Genomic DNA, 24,118 nt, shown 5'->3' with positions numbered 1-24,118 from the left:
ATGTTTTTGTGTCTGGTATGTTGAAACATGCTGACTTTCTCAACATGTGGCTGAACATCAACATGTCGTGATTATTTCTCCAGAGTGAATGTTTGCAAATCATTGTGGTTCTGTGTTTCTTATTGTGTACATCATATTTGCTGTCTCAAGCCAAGAAAAAGAATTATAAGAAAAGAAATGCATCTATCTTATGCTTGGTGTTAAAGGAGGATTCCAGTCTTCCTCGGGCATTGTGACATATTCACGCTTGACACGTGACCTCCATGAAACGTGACGTCATAGGTGCCCGGATGTTGTTATTTACACATGTCTTCTTCTCCGTGCAGGTTGGCCCATCCCGAACCGACGAAGAGCATCACTCTGGACGTTCCCAGCCAACCGGACTCCCCGGAGTCTCCCGAAGACGGGAAGAAGGAGAAGAAGGGCAGCTTCAAGAAGAAGAGGGGCAGCTTCAAGAAGAGGCTGATGCAGCTCGCGGGAAAAGACTCCAGCGACAGACGAGATAAGGACAGCTAAATCTTCCAAGGGCAAACACCTTTAAGGACATGCCAGTTACCTCTTAATCGTCTTTCTGTCATTGGGTACATGGGAAAGAGATGTAGATTGAGTTGGATATAGCAGGAGTGTGATAAGGGAATCCTTATCTACTGATGATGACATGTGTATATATGAGGCTTTTTGGGGAAAGGGTGTGAAACGGGCACAGTTAACGCAATAAGGTAGTTATGTAACATGCCCTACTATACCATCCCTAGGTGCACTGAGGTAGCAAGTTGGCAGACTGATTAAGAACTAAACATAAACGACCAAGGCTAGAGATTCAAAGCTGCGTAGAAGACATATTTGAAGTCGCTCCTCTTCAAGAATGATCAATCAATGAACCCGAATATTAGAGACTCATTTTCAATCGATAATCGATTGGAAGTGGGTATCCTCCTTCTTTGCAACCGAGGCTGGTCTACAAGAACCTCATGAGTATGATTAGTCAATTATATATAAGACAATAGATTGTACAATTACGCGAATAATCGCGAAGATTTTGTACAGGTTGTTGTGGAGAGAGTGGGCATTGTGATTGATGGTTTATTTCCTACCCTTTTATGTGAAAACGTATTTTTTTCTTTGGTTTTGCTTTAACACCAACGCCTGCTGTTTCTAGTCATAATATCAGTGGTAAAGGTTTATATTACAATAAGGGGTCAGCTGTACATAAACTACCACATTTTGTTGGTGATAACCAGGATGAAAAAAATGTATATTTTACATTCCTGGAGCAAGAATTCACCACAGGCGAATTCCAAGTTTTCGAAATAAGTTATGATTAAAAAAATCGGCGCTTGAGCAAATACATTTTTCGATTAGGTTGTCCAGACATAAAAACAACGTTATGACAATGATGATATCTTTAAAATTTTTAAATGCGTCGTCCACATAGAAATATGGATGGGGGCGTTTCAACTAACTGAAATGTAAAGAAATCTTGCATTAATGTTAGTAAAAGATGTGCTTGCAAATTACAGTAAAAACAAAAAAATGAAAAATAGCTATCAAAGCTGCTATTCTACAGAGAGACTTTAACAATCTTATGAACCTTGATAAGTGAGAGCGAAACGTATTAGGGTTTCTAATGACGTCATTCCAATTGTAAGTGCCACGGCCCAAATTGATTGCTACAGATGAACAGTTTTCGTATTAGTTGTTTGATAGTAAGTTGACCGTTTGGAATATAAATGCTGAAGTTTTCTTGTACGAGGGGCCACGGGAGGGGCACTGGTGCCCTTGTTTTCACTGGCCATGCGTTCTTTAACTCTTTTTTTTCGCCAAATGAACTATTTTCGACGCCCCCTCTACTGACCCCATACAACATGAACTAACGCTATGCAGTGTAAACAGGTGCAACAACAAGCAAAGGATGCAATACTGTTGTTGTTGTCGGTGTTTCCGACGTATGTAGTCAATTATGACGTTCAAGCTACGTACTGTGCGTGATGTACCATGCATAACTCAAGAGTTAAATGGCGTACAAGTCTACAAATGCATTCCAAAATTTCCTATTTTGTGCTTTTTATTACAGTGTAAGGCTACAGAGACGCCCTATATCGCAACCATTTCATTTCATTTAAAATCAAATTCATCATGGCGGATCAGGGCACCGTATAGCATGCTGGGAAATATTCGAATTCAACATGGCGGATCAAGACACCGCACATCATGCTGGGATTTGTTGATACTAATCGAGAGGATATCACTAACTGCACAGGCACCAAATCGTGCATAAATACTTACTACGAATCAAATTAGCCTAGATTGGGAATGCATGTCAGGACTTGATAATGTGTCATTGGAGAGAGCCGTTTTGTAAGTACTGAATTTTATATTTCGTTCTTCTTAATTCGTCCATTCTGGCGAGCTCGATGCCGAAGCTTGACAGCATTAACGTTAATGAGATTTTTCTTCTCTAATTCACCTGGTTGTTTGGCACCTCGAAAGTGTTGTGTCGTTATCGTCCATGGCTTCTGCGTAGTAGCCGACCACATTTGATATACCTAGAACTATAATTACAACGTATATGTAATTCGATATGGGTAATTTTGTTTTTCAAAAGACAGATTTGTTAAAAGAATATTAGGCCGTGTTTAAAGCCTGCAAAAATGAACGGGCGTTCCAGTTGTGTTTTCCTTCCTATGTGAGCTTCCTCTAAACCTCAATTTTCGGCAGCGGTCACAATGGTATGATACTCTGCATACTTCAATTCAACGGATTGTTGGTTGACAAAGATGTACTTCACACATCAGATTTTCTACCATCGCTAACTTGGAGTAAGCTCAAGCTGCACTTTTCTTACTTTCACTGGCAGTATGTAAGGTGTGAGTGAATCTGGTGATTTTGTAAACACCTTATAGTATAAAGTAACAATCTTCTCGCCCAACGACTAAGACTACCATGTGTCAAAATTGGAAGCAGTGATAGTGCGTGGCTGTGTTTGTCGAAGAAAGACGAAGTAACTGTCAGTAACGATTCTGTGTGTTATCCCTAACATTTACAGGGCTGTGTGAACTTTGACGTTTCTCCCACACTGGTGTGGGGCGAACGACAAAGTCAAGAATTTTGCCTCTTTTGAGGCTGTCTTTTCAAAACGTAACAAAACGTAGAAAATACATCTATAAGTATCTTACGAAATTGTGCACAACAGACGGTAATATCAACTAGATGGTAACGGCAAATAAAGGCTAGAACAATCACCGGAAGAAGAATCTTTAAACTTCCGAGATCTTGAGATTCGTTATAACTGCTTTTTGATATTCTGACATTGGCGCCATCTAGTTGAACAGTACTGTACTGCACGCTCAGAAACAGAATGTTAACATGACTTCCATGTAAATTGTCACCCTTCTAAACATTATAATGTTCAATACATATTTACTACTCACAACAAATGGAGCAATAACGACTGGGAAGTGGTGGATGTAGCCTACACATGTGCTGGTTTACACTTTTACACCTGTCAGGCTTACGGCTCATGTTGAAAGGATGGAAAACTGCTGGTTGCTATTTGAGGTGTGAATATCTTGTAATAGAGTAGCTCGTGTTTATTTGAAATGCCTGTTACGTCATGTTTGTGACGTTGCTATGGCTGCAAGAGGAAGGTTTGTAACCGTTTGTCATTTCAGTTGAGCACGTGCCATTCTGATGTTTTGGGTTAAGTACGTTTGTTATATTTCATTTAGAAGAAAATTTGATCCCTACATGTACTTGTATATATCGTTTTTTGTTTCTGAATATGTCAACCAATACTCTGCCCCCATGATAAAAAGACATAAAACGTGGCTTCCGTTCATGATCTAGCCCGCTAGACATCACGTAATAGGATTGCAACAATACATAGACGAATCGTTATAAGATGTTCCATTGTAGAACTGCTCGTAGCGCTTTGTCGTTAACCCCCAAGCTGTAAGGTCTGCTCGAATCTGTGGACAAAAAAACTGAGGCTAGTTCTCAGTCCACGCAACTCCGATTACAGGTGATGTGTTTTGTACGAAAACTTGTTACTTGTGAGATGGGAATCAGAGATGAAACAAAGGATAGAAACCGACATGTTAAGTATGTGGTTAATTGAGGGTGTACATTTCATAAATTAAAAGAAGAGAAACTATTGCTGGAAGTCGACATGTGTATGCTTTATCACTTGTCCGATCTCATGCTGTAATGTATAAAACCCCCACTCTCCTATTTTCTACTTACGTACTAGATATCGTATCATAAAGATTTATCAAAATTTTATCGAGTTGTGCTGGTCACACACTATGTTGAAAAAATCAAAGTCATATTCTGCTTGGATACGATCAGAGGAGCGAACTGGAGCTAGATGGATCCCAGGATGCTCCCAACCCAGCGCCGACCTTGGTTAGAGGTGGTCGGGGGCAAAGTTGTGGGGAAGTCCTGAATGTGTGACATGGTCTTAACCGACTACATAACCTCCTTTGCTGAACTAACTAGTCACGATCTCCAGATGTTTTTGTGTTAGCAGTAGATGCCTCGTCAAATGGAATTCAACACAATCACAACTACCCCAAAAGGGCTGGCGATTAGCTAGTACCGTTAGTTGGACCATTGGCGTATCGACGTCTAACGTAATTGATATCTAAGCCTATAATAGGATCCTCATACCCAATTATAGAGAATTCCAATGTGCCGATTAGGTAATCGGCACATTAAATGGCTGTATAGATCGTAGCATGCGTCAGAAAGGGCCGACAATGAGGCTAACGTCAAGCAATGGCCTTGTAAACTTCGATTTTCTAGATAAGGCCACAGCAAGTAAATTATATGGATGGTATCTTCTGCAGACTCTAATTGATAAGATTGACAAATTTTTTTTTCAATATAGAGACCATGAACGTTGTAACAAGAATTGAAGTGAAAAACAAGCTTTTATTCCTGTATTCAAGAATTGCAGAAAGTGAAACTATTGTGGTAGCCAAACACCACACAAGTGTCACTTCTACAACTAGACTCATGGCTACCACACTGCATGGTGTCACTTCTACAACTGCACTCAAGGCCACCACACTGGTGTCACTTCTACAACTACACTCAAGGCTACCACGCTGGTGTCACTTCTACAACTACACTCAAGGCCACCACACTGGTGTAACTTCTACAACTACACTCAAGGCTACCACACTGGTGTCACTTCTACAACTACACTCAAGGCTACCAATTTGAAATTGAAATATATTTGAGATCATACCAGAAAACATACACTGTGGCGCCTACCCCTTATATCATCGAATATGTTATATATTAGTTATAATTATAAGATTGTAATGCTTTCTTCTGGCGGCTACACTTCCAGCACCTGCTTATATAATGGTGCGCGTGTATCCATGCCCCCCTCCCCCTCTCTCAGATGTTGTATGCTACACCAGGCGGGGACAAGCCGTTCCATTATTGATTTTTCCGTTTCTATTCAGAACTCTGAAGCAGTGATCAATTTCCCGTATGCTGCGGCGCCGTGGGTCACGGGCACCGCATTGGACTACGTCACACCCTCGTCAATCAATAATGAGGGAATTGGTTACGGGTTAGCGTAATTAATGGTACTCGGATGGCGGTGGAGCGGGAAAATCCTCTGGAATAATACACCTGCGTCTGCTGTCGCACGCTTCCTGAATTGACGAAGCAGCGAATCGAGTTAGAGAATATTCCTCCCCATTAACCTCGTTGTCTGCCGGGAATACATGTTAACGTTCCTATAGGTCGTCTGATGAGGGGAAAAACTATTTTTTTAACTACTACGTGTTTGTCAAGTTTTTTAATCTTCGATTGTGATGATCATAGAATGTAAAAGTCTATTTGATATGTAAAGACCTTGATGTAGGTGTTTTATATATAAATTTAAGGACAATGATCTGTTTGTTTTTAATTTGTAATAAGATACGCAATTCAGCCCAAAAGGCTGCGATGTATTTTAATTGAATAAACCATTCATACATATACATATAAAAAGATGTTGTGTTTCCGCCCACCCGAAAGACCCATTGCCAGCAACAACCTGCCGACCCTAGCCTTCTTTTGGGGGACGACCTCTGGCAAAGGACTTAAAGTTTTCGATCTGTGTTTGTACAATGCATACAAGATTCTGTATAACTACAATAATTTGTTGAAAATACCAGTGCCCTGATGCTTTCAGCTTTTCGTTGTTGATTGACATGAACTGCATTTGTTTGATCACTACCACCGAAATTGAAAAAAAAAGAGAGAATCTCTTACGTGATCGGAAGCAGAAAATTAATTTTCTGAGGCCTAACCCACTCCGAATTCTGTCTCTGGTGGCTGGAGAATGAAGCAATGCTGCTTGACAAGGAGACGCCATTCTCCATGAAGCTCAATACGCTTGAGAAAGGATCCTTTGACCCAAATTTTTGTGATTCTGTTTTTACAACATTTCTTGGAAGATCAGTGCATAATGTACGACTGACTAGTGGGCTAGGATTCCAGTTTTTATACAGGAATACAATAATGTTCTCAAAGGAGACACCAGTCGCCCCAAGGACGTACCTAATATAGCCAATAAGCCCTCTGAATTATCTTACGACCCAGATTTCTGTGATTATGTATAAGTGCGACTGCTGGGGATTCCATTTCATTGGCATTGGAAAGAATATATAAAGTTTTTAGAAAGATCTTTTGACCCCAATTTCAGTGATTGATTTTCCTTAAATAGTGACTGATAACGAAGCATATCTTAAAGGAGTACTGTCTAAAGTGGGGTTGGATTAGAGTCGATCTATACCACATCATTAGAAAGACAGGTAGAATCATAAAGGATGTCCTAAATGGCTCGATTCTGTAGGCAAGACGTGACGTTTTGACTCCACACAGATTTCATTTCCTCATTACAGATTACCGGTGTCGAATTTCACGCTAATTATTTTCCAAGCTGGCGACGCTGAATCGTCTGCTGCAGAATAAGGAGGCTCATTAACTTCAATTGAAACGAGCGTACAGCAGTGGTTTCCAGTGACGTCACCACCATGCATCTTCGGATGCTCCACCACCTGTGACGTAGTAGCGGACGTCACAACCCATGGAACGGTGACGCTATATTACGTACACAACTCACGCAGAACGCATAGTATTAATTTAATTTCATTACATTTGAACACAATAATACGTAAAATCATCAATGCATATAAACACATACGCGCATTTATGTATCACACAAATGAGAACATTTGTATATCGCCAAGCCTGAACAGGTTGTATCATATGAACAAAAGCTTTTTATATCTCATATTTTAAATTTATCCACATATGTAAGACTTTACTTTCTCAGAAATACATGATCATAAGAAAATAAGTCACCATTTTATCAAAGGAAATAAAGAAGCTTACAAATTGTATCAAATGGACAAAACGATGAAATTGATGAAGCAATAATAAAGATATTATCCAAACTTTTGTCGATAGGTTCATCTTGGTCATCTTGTCTTATCTATGTGCTAAATTGTGTTAATGGATCTAAAGATCTTAAACAACAGCCTTTTCCGTAACGAGACAGCTGCTAACTATGCGCGACTATTCCAAGCATACCATTTTGCCGTATGATACCGGACCCTAAGTTAAAATGTGATATGTGATGTATTGTGTATGCATTCAATTCAGCAGTACGTGCTTCTACAACGCTGGCCATGATGTTCCACTAGAATTCAATAAACCCGTTGATGGGAATGGGGTGATCTTTGTACATCGGATAATATCTACTGAAGGGGGAAATGGTATATTGATTGGAGGATCGCTTGTTGGCAACGCTATTCAAAACCAGGACGGCAATTTTGCGAAGACAAATACGATTTATTACAGGGCATGAAACGGACCAAATGTTCAAAATGAGGAAGACAAAAGCTGCTGTTTTTAAGGTGACCGTCATTTTTTTCTTACCAAGATCTTTATTTCAAAATGCGTCTATTTCCCATATTTTCGCTTAACGTATGAAAAATAATCTGCTTGGCGAATGAAAGAAGTAGAAACAATCAAGATGGTGTAAACGGAGGAATAAGAAATACAGAAATCAGACAAATGAAAGTCCTGGAATCTATAGTAAACTTGAAAAAGCTATGCAAACGAACCACACATATACATTTTTTTGGTGCTTAAGTACAGCAGATTTCATGCAATAAGCAGAATCAAATATAAACAACTGTCATTATTAAAAAAAAAATATGCAAATTAGTAACACTTTTCTTTGTTACTAGAAAATATACTAAAACCCAGGATTAACTCCACCTGACTTAAACACGATATTATGATTCAATCTTGTTAGTCTTTATTGCTTAGTGAGTAGAATGTTAAGATTGATTTCTATTTTGTAGTTTGTAGTTGGCTGTACGTAATTCGCTGTACGTTTTGTTGCGTCGATAAGAAATATTCTTCTTCTATACATTGCCATATAAAGTTCAGCCTCCACCAGGCCTTTCTGTGGGGATACGGGTGGTAGAATTCGGCAAAAAAGGATTAATTGGTCAGGAGAGTCAGTCCAATTAAAGTTGAACACACCCCTGCGGGGCCGGCCCCTATAGTGGCCAAACTCCCCTGGAAAATCATTCTCCCTATAGCCAGCGTATAGTTAGTCTGGTAGAGACTACGTCAAACCAGCATTTAGCTGAACATCCATCAATTTGAGCCTACAGACTATTTCGGGAAAAGGGATCCGTTGAAACGCATTGTCGCTGGCCTAACTCTTGTTGTACGTTCCATTACCGTATTTAACCCTGGCGCCATATTGTCGGCGGGGTAGAATGGCTGCTCGGATAAGTTACATTCACCTTAAACCACGGCGTCCCTCTAGTACAACTCACAAGGGTACGAGTGATCGAATGTTCTATCAGACTTGACATTAGGGATCAGGCAATGCCCGGAACTATTGTTGGAGAAATATAATCCGACTAAAAGATAGGAATTCTAAATACGACATCTTGGCCTCAAATGTACATATATATGCAACCGAACAGGGCACAGTATTTTTGAAGAATGTACCTTTAAATTTGAAATGGCATTTACAACATTAGGCTGATGATGATACAAGTAGATTCTTTGACTTGTAGTTTATAACAAAAATGTACGCTGACCAGGACTCAAGCACAAATGTACAACAATCATCAAATAATGTGTATGGTACTAGACGTTCGTGATATAGTATGCTTCATCTGACTGTTCTTGTATCTGGAGGATGTTCGGGGATTTTAAGAATATTGTTGTTGTATAGCATAACTGCTGTCTAGTACAAATTGTATGTAACTTTCCGATACAATTATTTTTTGGGGTTCATAAAAATAATCATCTGCAGAACCAGAACATTTGCTTCTGCCGTTGAGTGCATCATACTAGCTGATCCTTGTGTGGTGTTTCATAATAAAAATGTACGGCGTTTAATTTTGAATACAATAATGATCAAAGTATATGCCTACGGTGCTCTGGAAAGCAATACATTAAATAAAAGTACTGTTACATCGGAAATAACGAACAATCATGAGATTAATCATATAGTCTTGTGATTCTAACATATTACTAGTATAATAATATATGATCAGGACGTCAACTAATTGCAATGATCAAATAAGTACCTGGAGTCCGCTTATATGATAAATGAATGAAATGTAAATAACAAAAGCTTATACATTTGGTAAACAGAAAATCATACAAAATCAAATATTGTGTAACTTAAAAGTGAGCTGACGTCTTGCAATTTTTCAATCAAGTATTCTTAACGCTTTCAGTGCTCCTATTAATGATGACCCGATTCTAAAACTCTATTGCACTGTTATCAGTCAATTCAGCCCCTGGCTACCAAGTTGAAATAATTGGAATGAAAAATCAAAATCAAAAAGACAGAAAATACAAAATCTGTGCGTATTTACCCACTGTACGAACTTCGATACAGAAATTCAGGTCATTTTTCCCAACCAATATAAGCGTAACGTGTTTTGATTAGAATGGCAGGAAAAGTAGTACCAGAAGAATAAACATCAGCAAACGCTGTACATTTCCCTCCCAATGTATCTATAATATAGGGTATAATAGATATAGATATATGTGTGGAGAAGGAAAATTCCCATGATTGAGATTCTACCGGTAGGGATCCCGAACGGAGTCTGCAAATTTTTCTGTGCATGTGGATTTTCACTTGAAAGACAGTCAGAGAATTTTAAACTTCGATTCATGTCACTCTAGATCAATGGATTGACTTGAAACTCATGATTTATAAATGGTAGACTTCCCTCATGAGCTCACACATCGCTAGCATCCTGATTATGATCTCTGTCGACATAGACTCCGATTACGATCTCTACCGGTAGAATTGGCAATATCTACTCTGGCACATATATACAATGTACACTACGGGCCGATACTGGCCGGTATGTGTTCGGGTAGCAGGCACTCGTAAGGCATGGCGCGGTGCACCTCGGTTGTTCTCTTTGCCACCTTTGAGATTTCGCTATACTCTCCCCCAAAGGACACGACAACTTCTTGGGCTACTACGCTCTTCAGCTGTAAAAGAAATAGGCAATGGATGTCACAATAGACCGCCCCCATGTAGCCCTGCCGACCTCTGTCAAAGCGTAGACATCCAAAACATAAAAATGGAAATATTCGACAGACATGCAATCACTCTCTCATCGATCGATGCTGTCATTGGTTGAACTGCTAAATATGATGGACAGTCATTGATTTGACAGTCCACAGATTCAGCTGGGCATGCGCAGTATGATGCATTGTGGGTATCATGTCAAGGTTGAAGGCCCCTGAGAAATAATCAAAACACGTCTGAAAATGTGTTAAGTATGGTGTAGACAAGAACTTTTGACGAGTCTAGGGGCCTTAATTCACCTGTCCTCGCGCATGCGCAGTTTAAACCGTGAACCATAAAACCTTTGGATACACAGGAGTAGAACTTTGAACCTACGTTTTTGTTCCTCTGGTGGATGCGACGTGATATTTGTTTGAGTGTTCGGCGGAATTCTGAAATGGCGGCTTGTGTCGGCTCATCGGTGAAGTACCGTCCGGGGTATTCACCGAGCATGGGCTAGTGGAATAACACAAGAAGAATAAAGATTTAAGATTATCTCATACATAACGGAATGACATAAATACGGACACAAAAGCAAGTTGAAAGTTTTGAAATAGGCTCCTTCTAGTACTGTGTCTGAGGGCTCTGTCACCTTGGACGTTGCCAAAAGTACGTCATGACGTCCTTTCATCACACACGTACGATACTACGATTTGGAGAAAAACAACATTGTTATGTTGTCTTTCCCGTTTGTTGGTTGTTTCCATTTTTCAATAGCATTGTCTGCATTGTATCAACCGAGTAACAACAGCATGTACTCAGTTAAAATTAGTTAGGAGCATGCTATCGTCGGTAGTCGAGCGTTTCCCCTTCCAACAGATTCTCGTTAAGCAACAAATAAGCAATATCAAAAAAAGAATATCGCTAACATATGGCGTCTTGTCAGTGCAATAATCATTCAGGAATATGATAAACGAATAAACGTTATCACAGATGGAAAATGTATCATAATGTAATGGTTCCTGAAGCAGCGGAAGAGACGAAACAGTCTCCTGGGGGATCTTCTAATCGATTGATCAGCCGAGAAATAAATGATTCGCTTTTACGCCCGTCTATATGGTTTTCTAAATGACATTTAAGGGGTTCGATCTTGGGGGAATGCTTATACATGTCAAGACACCTTGAAGCAAAATGAAGGGCGCCACATAATACGAAAATCACATATATGTACCATGTATGCAAAACAGCAAAAAAAATAAATAAAACGAAACAACAACAAAAAAGCGTGATCCTATCTGAGTAGATATTTTGTTCATACAAATGTTATAACATAATTATGACAGACTTGAATTTGAAATCATTGCTGCAATAATCATTGTACTACTGAACGGATCTACGATTCTCTGACATTTGACATGTAAACTTTGGTCGCCATGACGCCCACGTCGCTGAGCGATCTGGCTAACTTTTGGTCGTCAACGGTAAACGGTCGCCGAGAGATCGTTATCTAGTTCTATGGGAGCCTTACCCCCTTGTCAGTGACTCGCGACATGGCCGAGGCCAGAGCGATCTGTTTCCTGGCGGTGTCCCTGTCTGGTAGCGCGGACAGGAGCTGCTGTTTGTTCGCTCTCGTCAGACCTTCGTCCCGGTCGTCGTCATAGCTGTAGGAAACACCTTCGCGACTGGACGACTAAAAAAGATAATAAAACACAAGTTATTGATCTGTAAATTTATCACTTTTTGCGGAACTTTCGCGGTAGAAGCGGTAAGGAGGTTTTTGTAGTGTTTTAATGTTGCGGGTGAAACAACTCTGTAGTAGACTAGTACTACATTGAGTCATATTCCTGATATTATGAACTCGTGGTGCAGTAGTCATCGCGAAAACAAAACCACCGCGAACGCTTTGATCTTCACGGTATATGCAACATAGATATGACAGTTCATCATGCCTCATCAGCTGTAAATGTGGTATGAATTGAGTAGGTATACTAGTAACGTATCACGTGATAAAAAGTAACGTTACTTTTGTAAAGGATGATTTTGCAGCTGATTTTACAACAAGATTCAAATGGGGAGATAAACAGACATTTATACACATTTTGGCAGATGAAGACAAAGATGTCCAAAAAAACTAAATGTTTATGACAATAAAGAAGAGATCTTAACGCTAGCTGCTCTGGTCGGCGGAGGGGCTCTCATGGCGAAAGGGACGTTGGGAATGAAGGTGGCTACGTCACGCATCCCGGCAGTCAGTGCGCGGCGCTGCACCGAGCAGTTGAACATGATGCCCGTCACCAGATCCACAAGGTCCGTCTTAGAGGTGAGTTTGCTCGGGACCTCTGCAACAAGAAATCGAAGGTCTCATACATCCATGAAATACTTTTAAAAATAGATATTAATATTGTCAAAACTGTCGTGTTAACTTTGGAGTGTTTGATAGATCGAAGATGGCGACAGTTCATTCTTGGCGTACGAACAATCGTTTTCATGAAATAATTATCGACAATCTGTATAGAGACAAGCAAACTAATACAGCAACAGTTGACGTGGGCACAGACGGTTGACGTCAACAACCGGAAACGGTAACAAGATGGCGCCCGCAGTACGTCAAATTCTAACATGGCAGTGTCGATGGACGCCAGTAAAAACGCTACAATTTTAGGAAACCTGTAACAAACATATGCATGTAAAATTAAGAGAAATTGAATGTTTTCCCCACATAATGGCTTGGTAAAAATTCATACTTTCGGGAAAGGCCTTCTCCCAGTTCAAGCCGTTGTCATGGAGATCCTTGATCCAAGCCTGTAACTCTAAGTCTTTGTCAAGGTCTTCGTCAAACTCGTAGTACAGCGACACGATGCGGTCGACCAACGTTCTGCAGATAGAATAGGAAAAACGTTTGGAAAAGTACTGAATAAAAAGGTTTGATTTTCTGTACAGAACCAAGTTTTTTATTCAACCTGCGTTTCAGTGACGCCTGTTACCATTGATTTAGATGTTATAACTTTACAGAACTTGTCTCAATCATGTGTTAGTCTAATTGATAGCGTTAAACGATAATAACTATATGATAATGACGGGTCGGTTATTATAACCACCTCATAAGCAACCTCGTCCGCTTTGCAGACTCGATTGTTCATTCAGTGGTTATAGGGACCGAATATGCTTTATGACACCATATACACCTGGGGGTCATTAACTCTATAATGCCTTGCTGTTGAATTATCAACATCTTTTGTGTCACCTGTTGGCGCGCCATAGTTTCATGGCGTCGTCGCGGTAAACAAACTCCGGTAGTTTCTCCAGGCCCCGGTCCTGCAGACAGGCGGGGAGGACGAGGTCTCGCCAGGTGAATTTTGAGAACGCTCTGGCGATCAGTGTACGCCGTCCCCTCAACCCGAGGGAGTAGACTTCATCAATAACAGACCATTCCTGAATAGGAGTACATGTATTGTTCATGAAGAATGACGTAAGGAGATACATGTCTACAAGAAGCTGCTAGGGGGCAGAACTGTAAGCATTCGTTATACCCGGTACCTTCAGCCAATAATAGACCATTCCTGTATGGCAATGTGCACAAAGAAAGATACAAAGATATGCAGTTCTTGTAGAAGCAGCTAGGGTTTCCATAATCAAATCCTTTTTTGATAATTGATGATGTCAAGCCCTTGCTACATAACCAGCATGTTCAGCCACAGATACATAAACAGATGATGATAGATAAATAGATGATGCAGGATATAACTTTAATGTTTGTTGTTTTATGGAATATTTAGATAACTATCATCATTTCTCTCGCCATATCTGCCATCCTACCTAAAACCGCATTGGCCGGTTCGTTCTACATGTGATTGATTGATCGATTGATCGACCGATAGATTGATTGGTTGATAGATTGATTCATTGATTGGTTTGAAAAATGTTAAACACAAACCTCTAGAACTTCTCTTCTCGCAATGATATTAGCGGCGAACACGTCCCGCAGATGTGGGGCCAGGAGTTTGAAGACAGGGTGCGCTGATGGAAGCTGTCGGTAGGTGGCGACGGCAAACGTCTCGTTCAGTAGATTCGTTTTGAGGAACAGAGATACAAAGAGATGGACCTGAAAAAACAAACAGTATACAGTTTTAAAAGGTCCGAAAGGCCAAAGGTTGGAAAATTTTCTAGTTGCTATTTTGTCTATCAGGAAACGCAAAATGTCTACTGACAAGTGAAAAGCATTCATGTCTGAAATGCTAAAGTAGGCGTTTCTAACTGAAGAACCTCATTGCTGCTTGAGGCATTGCAACACTTAGGCTTTTTCAGGGAGGATTTTGCGCTATTAGATCGATTAAAAGTTGGATTTGGTGAAATCTGAATTTAATTGCAGAGACATTGAATCTATACAAGTCATGAAACCCTAAAGGAAAAAGATACAATTTTAATTTGGTAGGGGCTGCACATGTTACAAACGTAAGAGATACACGTACCTGCGCATCAGCATTGCGCAGAAACATCTTGGCGAGCATCCAGTCGCACTGTGGGTCCGCGGGCGTCCAGATAGTGGTGTGTGGGCCTGGTTTTTGATACAACTAAACAGAAAACAACAAACAACTAAATAGATAGATAAACAAAGGGAGAGACATATTGCCATATTCTTTCGTTATTCTCAAGTTATATGAAAATGTTTGTAACTTTAATTTAGTAGTCCACCATTATATTGGAAAGGCATGTCTCACGTCGGTACGCCGGGTCCAGGGCCGTTGCTTGTCATATACTCAGAACCATTCTTTTACCTCACCTGTATGGCCAGTGGAATCATGTCTCCGACCTCATTAAGATGAAACAGCGCGGTCGGCGCGGCTAGATGAAAGACGTCGCGGCCGCTGATGTTGCCCCGGAGACCGCCTAGAATGGAATAGTCCGCCATGTACACACGCCTGGCCTGGGAAATGGAGTAGAGGCAGAATATACTGAATATATGTTCGATGACATTAACATGTCACATTTTCCCTATCCTCTGGTGCCAAGCAACGACCCTGGCGCATAGACCTCAGACCTATGCTTCTCTATGCGTCGGTCCTTGCCAATCGTCACCGGCCAATCGAATCGCCGCTTTCGGTCAAGAGGCAACTTGATTGGCTGGTGACTCTCCCTCAAACAACAGGAGGGTAGGTACTATCTGATAGGTTGACGCGTGACTCCCCTCCAAGAACAGGAGGGTAGGTATTATCTGATTGGTTGACGACTGGCCAGCGGTTGCGCGACGAGAAGGACGGAACGTAGGCCGGTGAGCCAGGGTCGTTGTTTGAGACAAAAGTTATATTTGGACAAAACACACAAAGCTTACAAAATAAACCTATTGCCAACGAAATTCGTTTTAACTACTAGAGAGAATTCGGTCACTCAATAGTCGTTCATCTGTCGACCCCTCAGTAGAAATAGAATATAACCCCCTTCCGTATTAGACCGTATTCTTACCTCTATCTCTTTCAACAAGGCCTGTCCATCGGGCAGTAGCTGATCGATCTCGTCACTCTTCTTCGCAAACATCTCCGGGAGCTGCCTGCATTGGCGCAGTATCAGGGGGTTCAACCCGTTCAGAAACTGTCGTCCAAAATCTACGTCTGACTTCCAGTGCTTGATCAGTCGCTGTCTGTCGTAAACGTTCTCTGGGACCATCTTCTTGAACTCGACGAAATTCTCCACATTGTGCTTGTCTTTCTCAAAAAGACAAGGGATGTTCAGAAAGTTCTGCGGTAGAGCAAGCTTTTCGGTGATCCCTGACAGTTTTTGTAACATGCTCTCGCTGGGACGGACGTCTGGGGGCAGTTCTTCGACGGTGCTAGCAGCCAGTCCACCGGGGAATCCTGAGTCGGAGTGCCGCCACTGAAACTGCTTTCGACGCTCTTGCATTTCGTACAAGCGCAGCCGAAGAAGAACGTCCTGTTCTCTTGTCGTCATTATGGAAGCTGAGAGAAGATTAAGTGTGAATTTAGCGGAAAATAAACTCAATGAACCCATGCTTTTCCAGACACCACTGAGCAGCGGTAACTTTTTGTTTCCCTGAGTAACTATTTGACCGCTGGGGCACCACAGAAGATCTGGCAACCAGTTTTCTCCACCCTTCTCGGTTTTCTGTTTATTTCTTAGCGATTTCTTATACTGATAGAGATACCCACCAGAAATATTAGATCATCCAAGCTCGCACAGACACATTCAGATTTTCGTTCTTTCCGCATTAAATACCCGAATGGAACGCCCTGCCTGGTCGTGTTGTCTCCCACAGTTGAGACTTTCCAGGCCAGCCTGGGAGCCTGCCCGCCTTAGCCCGGGACCTCCTCCCCCCTAGCCTCCGTTGCAGTCCTTTTCCCCGCAGCGTTTTTTTTTCCATTTTTTTTTGGGGGGGGGGGTGTCTAACACAGGGTCTATAGCGGACACAGGGGTACGGCGGATACGGGATCCCAAGCAGATACGCCCCCCCCCCCCCCCCCCAAGAAAAAAAAATGAAAAAAAAAAACGCTGCGGGGAAAAGGACTTCAATGGAGGCTAGCGCTACTCCCTCCTAATTTGCCACAGACGGAGGGTAACCCCTAAGATGAAGTTGAAATAGACTTGATACGTTACCTTTCCCCCTCCGTACAATGACCGTGTCGGTGACCCATCTCTGCGCGGGGAACTCCGTAGACCGGCCCCTCCGCACCTCCTCCACCACGATACTCTCCACGAACCACGCCGGGCCGCCCTCGTTATAGATCGTCACCATGATCACCTCGCCCACATCTATGGCGGTCATGGAGAACACCTGGGAGCTTCCGGTCTTGTAGCCCTAGAGGAAGGACATTTACAGTATTGGAATTTGAATAACAAGATTCTTTGTTTTTTATTCACACCGACGTTTCGGTGACCGTCCGTTACCTTCCTCCGGGTAATTCTGACTGGTTCACATTACATTGCAGCTATATGTGTCACTGTCTAAAGATGCGGTCCCACACGTTAAGTATTTGTATTGACTGTGTTATTCTTAATCGTGCTCGTGTGTTTGTTGCAATTAGACTTCGGCTTCAACGTTAACTTAGATCGTTATTTTGCTTCAGAATCATTCTCTTTAAGAGACAGACACTAGAGTTGAGTTACTGTTATCTTTGGTATTGTACTATCTTGGGTATTGTACAATCTATTTTCTTATGGCAAACATTATAAGTTTATAAGTAAACGCCACCTCTGAAAAACGCGTGGGCTCCGTGCGTCTATCGGGCCCGGTCAGTACAACCTTCAGGTTCCTCTTCATGAGTCCCAGCATGCCCTGCTTCGAGCCCATCCTGATCTCCACGCTGTAGGGTTGTGTCTCGTAGTCAATCGGACCACGGAGGGGAGGCATTCCTCTGGGAAACAATAGCATCACTTTGTACACGACCAATGAGTTAGTACCTATCGGACGCTTCGGTGACCGTCTGTCACCTTCCTCAGAGCAATAATTCTACTTCACACTGCAGCTAGGTGTCGCTGCTGATGTGACAGTCATAAATCGTGATGAGGAGGGAATACAGTTTCAATCACGTTTGTTGTCACTGAATAAAAACTAATGTAAAAAAGAGATATTGGGCCATTTTGTGCCCATTAGCACACATTTGCGTAATTTTTCACTGGCGATTTTTTTTTGCAATATCAGGCGACAACTTGGCGCCCGGTTTATGCCACCTTGCGAATGCATTTCGCAATTTGGCGCAATTACCCGATAAAGTCAAATATGACGTACTTTGCGAGTCTGGCGCCGTGTGCTGCGGAGTAAACTTTGGCCCGGACGTAGTTGATGCTGTTGTAGTCGTACATGGACTCGGGTTCTATCAGTCCCAAACATGGCGGCAGGTTGGCGATGTTGAAACTGGTCTGCGCTGTGACGTTGTCTGTTAGAAGGGTGGTGATGATGACGTCAGCTACGTCATACCACGGATGGTCCGCCGGTGCCCAACATCTGCAAGGAGTTAATTGATTACTTGGGTTTACTTCTGCGTAACTGATCAAAAGAACTATACTACTTCTGAACCGTTAAGACCCGTTTTCTGTTAGACGACAATCGTGCTGCAGCCTAAATTGGCTTTGTGTAATATCATTGTGTAATGTAATTGGAATATCATGCAAATATACAAGTATGACTAAAAGGCCAGAAAAAGTACAAAGCATAAAATCATTATTAATTCGTTTTTTATCTATGAAGTTTGTTGAGCGGCGAGGTCGCCGCCCCAGTGGGATGTGGGTGTTAGAAATCAAATGCTCCATTCACCCTTGATTTCGCTAACGTGGTTGAAATTTCAATCAAAAATACGTGGAAGGGTCCCAGGCCAGCAAAGGTAAAGTAGTAAAGAAGCCTTGATTTTAGATCAAAATGCCTCATTGAAGCCGCGGTTACGATGGCTGTGCTTTTGGCTTGATACATGTACCAAAATGAGGTAACTTAAACGTAGCATCTGTAATCACCTGTACGGGTTGCAGGTGCTAGCTGTGTCCGATGCCTTCTTGGTGTGCAGCTGCAGCTGCAGACGATACATGACGGACGATTTCATCAGTCGCTCGACATATTCCAGTCTTAGATAGTTCTGGGGACGTTCCTCATCTGGTAACCGCGCAGTGTTCCTAAAAGTAGTGCAAAAATAATGCATTGTAAGCGTTTCAAATGATTTTATGACAGCATGTATATGTTTCCAGCTCAAAAACTTGTCAACTTGAAAGATTAGTTTTTTTTTACGTTTAAAGGTGGCTGTCCGTCAATTGTAATTGGATTCTCCATCTAAAAATAATTATATTGGTCTTCAGAATATTGGACACGACGATCACTTAAGGATTATCTCACTTGTATCTGTTCGTCCAAGTCTGACAGGCCCGACTCTAGTCTGGAGTCTGGATCAGTGTTAGTCGGGATGACCTTAAACTTGACGTGGCTGGACACTTTGTCCCTCGTCGACTACGTTCCTTAAAAATGTATTGCAACACACTAGTTTAAGTACTCACCATGCTTGTCTCTGTTCCTCCAAGTTCAAGAGGCCGGACTCTGGGTCCTTGTTGGTCGGGATTATCCTGAACTTGACGTACCGCGGCACGTTATCCTTCGCCGCGAAGGTAAAGCAAGTCTGGGAGCTGTAGACCAGCTGGAAGTAGGAGTCGGGAGCCCGGCGTAACCCGTCCACCAGGATGTAGTAACTTGTAATAGAGAGTGGATATATCAGTGAATATAATTTGATCAGGTTGGTAAGTCACTGGATAATAAAATCCTTGGTACACAGCCAAGTATTTATGCACACCGACGTTTCGGCCGAGGTGCCAGAGAGTCCAAACCTGCACCACTTGTTCCTAACATGAAAATCTAAATTCCAGCAAAATATCAAGAACATAGCATGTACATGTTCAGGACAAAAGACACAAAATCCAGTTCTGCTGCAGTCCTAAGAAAAGCCGCCAGGCGGGCCATAATCAATACTGACATTTGCTATCCCAAGACCTACCCGCATACCAAATACCACTTGAATACCTACTTAGCTTATTACTGCCCAAAATATCCGGAAACACAAACAAACAAACATACAAACACAAAAAACCTTCATTTTTTGTTTTCTTTGACCTATAAACTAACGTTACATCTTCTATGGATACAGCCTTACTTCATTGGAGCTTTCCAGCACCATTCCTTCAGTTTTTCTGGACCTCCTTTCATGGCTGACACGTACTCCTCGTAAGAAGGTAGGTCCCAAAATGGCGCCATTGTACCTAAAATCAGACATAAAGTCAACATCAAACTTTTCATACATTTGGATTTTATATCTGGTAGTTATACAGTTATTTCTATAATATGTAAATAGTGTGGTAATTTATGAAGATGTGAAATTGGAAACCTCAGTTCTGCTTAGCAAAGCCTTCCCAAGGTATATTGTGTAGGAATGTTGGGGAATTAACTCTGACCTGTATCCATGACCAGCTCAAAACAACTGTGCCCGTCCGTGTCGCCAAACTTGATGGCGACTCCCCGGACGTCGGCCGCGGCGTCGTCGGCGCTCCAGCAGTTCGAGTGCCGCAGACGGACGGGAAACACGGTGCGGGGACGGAAGAAGTCGTTCTCGGGAAACTTCACATTGTCGACCACCACAGCGAACCCAGTCGTGCCGATACCGGGACCGTGGAAGCTCCGTCTAGCGGCGGTGGTTGTCCCTGCAACGGCGGCGAGTTTCAGCTTCTGTAGCTTGGTCTGAAGGGCAACCTTCCCTGGCTGTTTTAGCAGTGCACGTGGTTGGACAGGCACTAAAGCCTTAAAAGACTGAGAATAATAAAAAATGATTATATTGATGAACACTTTATTTCATTTACAACATTAACACACAAACACGGCGATACCGTTCTAGAAAAAGGTGCTAGGGGCCAAAAGTGAATTCAAAGGCAAACCAATATCTAAAATCGTGATGACAACAATTATCAATACAATACAGCGAACAGAACACAATACCGTACAATAGAATAGAATACAATGCAACCCAATACAACACAATGCACTGTAACATATACAGTATTTGTATATACTGTTGGTATAATATAAAGCGATACGCAAACAACTGTAAAGTTTATCTTTCGTCACTTCTGGCACAGACTCTATGCTTTGTGCATGGGAAGGACATTCTCTCCTAGCATGCTAAATAAACCAGGTACCCGAAATAAACCATGTGGTACCTACCGACTTGACTTTCTTTTTCTCAACGGGCCTCGGTACCTGCTCCGCGAAGCCGTCACTTTTCTGTCGATGAAAACAGGATTGATTCATAAGAAAATCACAACGGATGGTAAGATAGGATTGCTATTACCTATGCTGCTTATTTCGTAGTTGAATAGAAATCTGACTATATTTTGATAAAATCAGTAACGATTAACATGACCATTTCGTACACATTGTAGCACTTCCGAAGAGATTCAATAACAAGGTTTTGTGAAGGCTAGTTTAGTGATTCTTGAAATCAGAAAGTTAATACCTTGACAGACTCTTTTCTCCTCTTTTTAAACTCCTCGTGTCCGATATACTCTTGAAGGATTCTCCAGGATTCATTTGTCCCTAAAAGGAGTAAAAGATGTATTCAATCCTTTCCATTTGGTTTCCACTAGAGACTACGACCACTGAGAGACCACTGAGCGGTCAAAGATTCGACAGATCGATTAACGAATTTCATAGATAAAGAACGGATTGTTTTCCGTTTTGTGTGCTTTGTTGTCTTTTACATCATACTTTTAAGTGTTGCATGATGTTCCGACTATGAAAATGAACTTAAATCAAGGGTCACACTGTCACACACAAATCTACTTTGGTCGCTACACGGTCACTCAGTGATCGTCGTCTGGTGAAAACGGGGCCTAAGTAAAAAGTACTGACATTTTCATCTTATTATGACCGAAACCTTTGTGATGTCTGCACACGTTATAAGTTAAGCGTTAACAATATTGTCATTTAAGCATCTCAGTGATGTACAGATAGAATCATCATTTACACAAGTTAAAACGATTACCGTTTTGTCATCAGCATATGTGTGTTGTAATCATTACGTCCTTGAAAACGTAGGTGGTGTGTTTGTTTGTCTTGGCATGAGTTTTGGTGTGATGTGAATATTGCAGAGTGGTAGCATGTAAGGCGGAAGTGGTGTAATAGGATACTTGGATATTGGAAGTACGGGTTGGCTCGTTCGTCTTGTTATTAATATCATCAACATTATCATTTACAGTGTATAAGACAATAAGATGTGAAATTTATTTATTGATACTCACATGATGAACCTCTCCTCCCAGCCTCTACTTCGGTCGTCATGGCTGACTGTGTAGCCGACCTAGGTCTGCCAAAAATGTGACAAGTCTTGTGTTTAGGATTATTGACTTAGAATGCAAAAGTTCTGGGTTCGAATCCTTAGCAGGCCCCAACGTTGTACCCTTGGGAAAAGCACTTTACACCTATTTCCTCGCACGACTCAGGTGAAAATGAGTACCTAGATTTGGTTAGGGACGTCCTCTAGGATGGGACGTAACGCCAGAGGTCCCGTGTTTGAAGAGGGCACCACTTCAGTACGTTTAAGAACCCACCCCATTTAAATTTATCGAAAATAGATCAAACCTTACAGTCTGGTCTTACGCAGCTTGTACTATACTGAACTGATACGTTACGATTATAGGTGGTTTACCGGTCATGCATAACAAACGAAGAAACAAACAGACCACACTTAAAGGAAATTATTAGTATTCGAAATTGCACTGCTGAGTTCAGCTTTACAACGACAACATTAGCAACATGTTGAAATCTCCTGTTAGCCTCAAAATACGCACAGGGAATTGAATATTAGACATTACTTTTGCTTTGAATCGAGTTTTGCCTGCCGTCCTTTGGTTTCAAATATCATATTCATTCTGTTGTCATCACTTTGTTGTGCAACCGATTGAATCCGAATTTACACAAAAGTACAGATATTTTCTCGTTGTCTTGCCGTGTCGTACAACGAAGTGTGTTGTAGACTACTATTGTCCCCGGAATGTGCCTTAAGGGGTCTAACATTCACACAAGTCAATGCCCTTTCATAACATTTATAATCCTCTGGTTCCACCAGAATTCTAAAAGCTTGTGGAGGAGATTTGGTAACACAAAGAAACACCGTAGTTACCTTGTTAACAGGCGTTACTACTCAACAAGACTGTACGGGTAAATTCTACACTTCCATGCGAATATTGAATATCGAGTCGTCTTGGGACAGTTGAAATAAATCAAACTGCTCACCTGTGTCTTCAAATATGCAGCACTAAAACGTGGTTGACGCCATCTTGAGGTGTTCTTTACGGTGAGGACAGCCAGGTCGACGGAAACGTACTCCAGTCCTTTGATTTAGAACAATAATAACATAGGCAGAACAACAGTTTCCAAAATGGCTACTCGCTACACACTTTACAAGGTCACTACTACATTGTTGCATAGTATTACGTATCTCGTTGGACAAGTTAATGGGAGTGTCGCTTGACACACGTCATCGTTTTAGCATGAATAGACATGGGTTGGGCGCGTGTCAGGCAGGCTTCAAGTTTGTGTCCACATTTACGGTGAACAACGTTCGAAAACAAGATGGCCGCGCACATAAACTCAGTTACCCATGATGACTTGTTGTAACCTTCGACAAAAAGGACATATTTTGGACAGCGTTTGTCTGTATGTGTGTCCGTTCGTCACCAAGATAACTCAAGAACAGCTTGATAGATGGGTTTTATATTCGATGCGTTTGTGACAAAAACTGGAAATGATTAGGTTTTTGTCTCCTGGTGGCTTTTCACGGTACTGCGGTGGAACTTCCTGGTTTGATATCTCGTGTTCTGGATATTCTGTAGTCATGATTTTTAAGTGGTAGATAGCTTTTGTTCTCGGAGAAAATGGTGTAAATTTGTTTCCCTATAAATAATTTGGAATAGATTATTGTTGATTGTGCCATTCAAGAACCCTTTCAATATACATCAAAGTATGGTATCTGCGACGCTGAAGTTGCATTTAGGAGCTTTCGGAAATTAAAACAG

The 24,118-nt window shown here is 41.6% G+C and overlaps 3 protein-coding genes across 4 annotated transcripts in view; 1 reads left to right on the top strand and 2 right to left on the bottom strand.

The window, feature by feature from the left end:
• LOC136423650 (calmodulin-like) overlaps window positions 1-4,153 on the top strand; it is a 42,010-nt gene extending 37,857 nt beyond the window's left edge. For both annotated transcript variants that reach the window (XM_066411906.1, XM_066411907.1), the window contains exon 6: window positions 327-4,153. In XM_066411906.1, coding sequence (XP_066268003.1) covers window positions 327-516 — 190 coding nt within the window. In that variant the 3' untranslated portion in view covers window positions 517-4,153. The remainder of the gene's footprint in view (window positions 1-326) is intronic.
• Window positions 4,154-9,629: 5,476 nt separating this feature from the next.
• Window positions 9,630-17,954, bottom strand: LOC136423648 (allene oxide synthase-lipoxygenase protein-like). Its single transcript, XM_066411904.1, has 12 exons — window positions 17,772-17,954; window positions 17,177-17,378; window positions 16,031-16,521; window positions 15,351-15,494; window positions 15,040-15,141; window positions 14,505-14,672; window positions 13,815-14,002; window positions 13,315-13,445; window positions 12,737-12,909; window positions 12,099-12,260; window positions 10,967-11,086; window positions 9,630-10,551 (listed from the first exon to the last, which is right to left on the bottom strand). The coding sequence occupies exons 1-12, from the start codon at window positions 17,949-17,951 to the stop codon at window positions 10,399-10,401; spliced, it is 2,214 nt and encodes a 737-aa protein (XP_066268001.1). The 5' UTR covers window positions 17,952-17,954; the 3' UTR covers window positions 9,630-10,398.
• A 69-nt stretch (window positions 17,955-18,023) lies between these two features.
• On the bottom strand, window positions 18,024-23,675 carry LOC136423649 (allene oxide synthase-lipoxygenase protein-like). Its single transcript, XM_066411905.1, has 9 exons — window positions 23,337-23,675; window positions 22,343-22,407; window positions 21,559-21,638; window positions 21,267-21,326; window positions 20,504-20,855; window positions 20,206-20,311; window positions 19,559-19,747; window positions 19,028-19,183; window positions 18,024-18,524 (listed from the first exon to the last, which is right to left on the bottom strand). Exons 2-9 carry the CDS (start codon window positions 22,380-22,382, stop codon window positions 18,281-18,283), a joined length of 1,227 nt encoding a protein of 408 aa, XP_066268002.1. The 5' UTR covers window positions 22,383-22,407; window positions 23,337-23,675; the 3' UTR covers window positions 18,024-18,280.
• Window positions 23,676-24,118: the final 443 nt, after the last annotated feature.

This window comes from Branchiostoma lanceolatum, chromosome 17, assembly GCF_035083965.1.
Source record: "Branchiostoma lanceolatum isolate klBraLanc5 chromosome 17, klBraLanc5.hap2, whole genome shotgun sequence".
NCBI lineage: Eukaryota > Metazoa > Chordata > Leptocardii > Amphioxiformes > Branchiostomatidae > Branchiostoma > Branchiostoma lanceolatum.
Note: the sequence above shows the minus strand (reverse complement) of the source record. Positions and strands in the feature narration are given on the sequence as shown.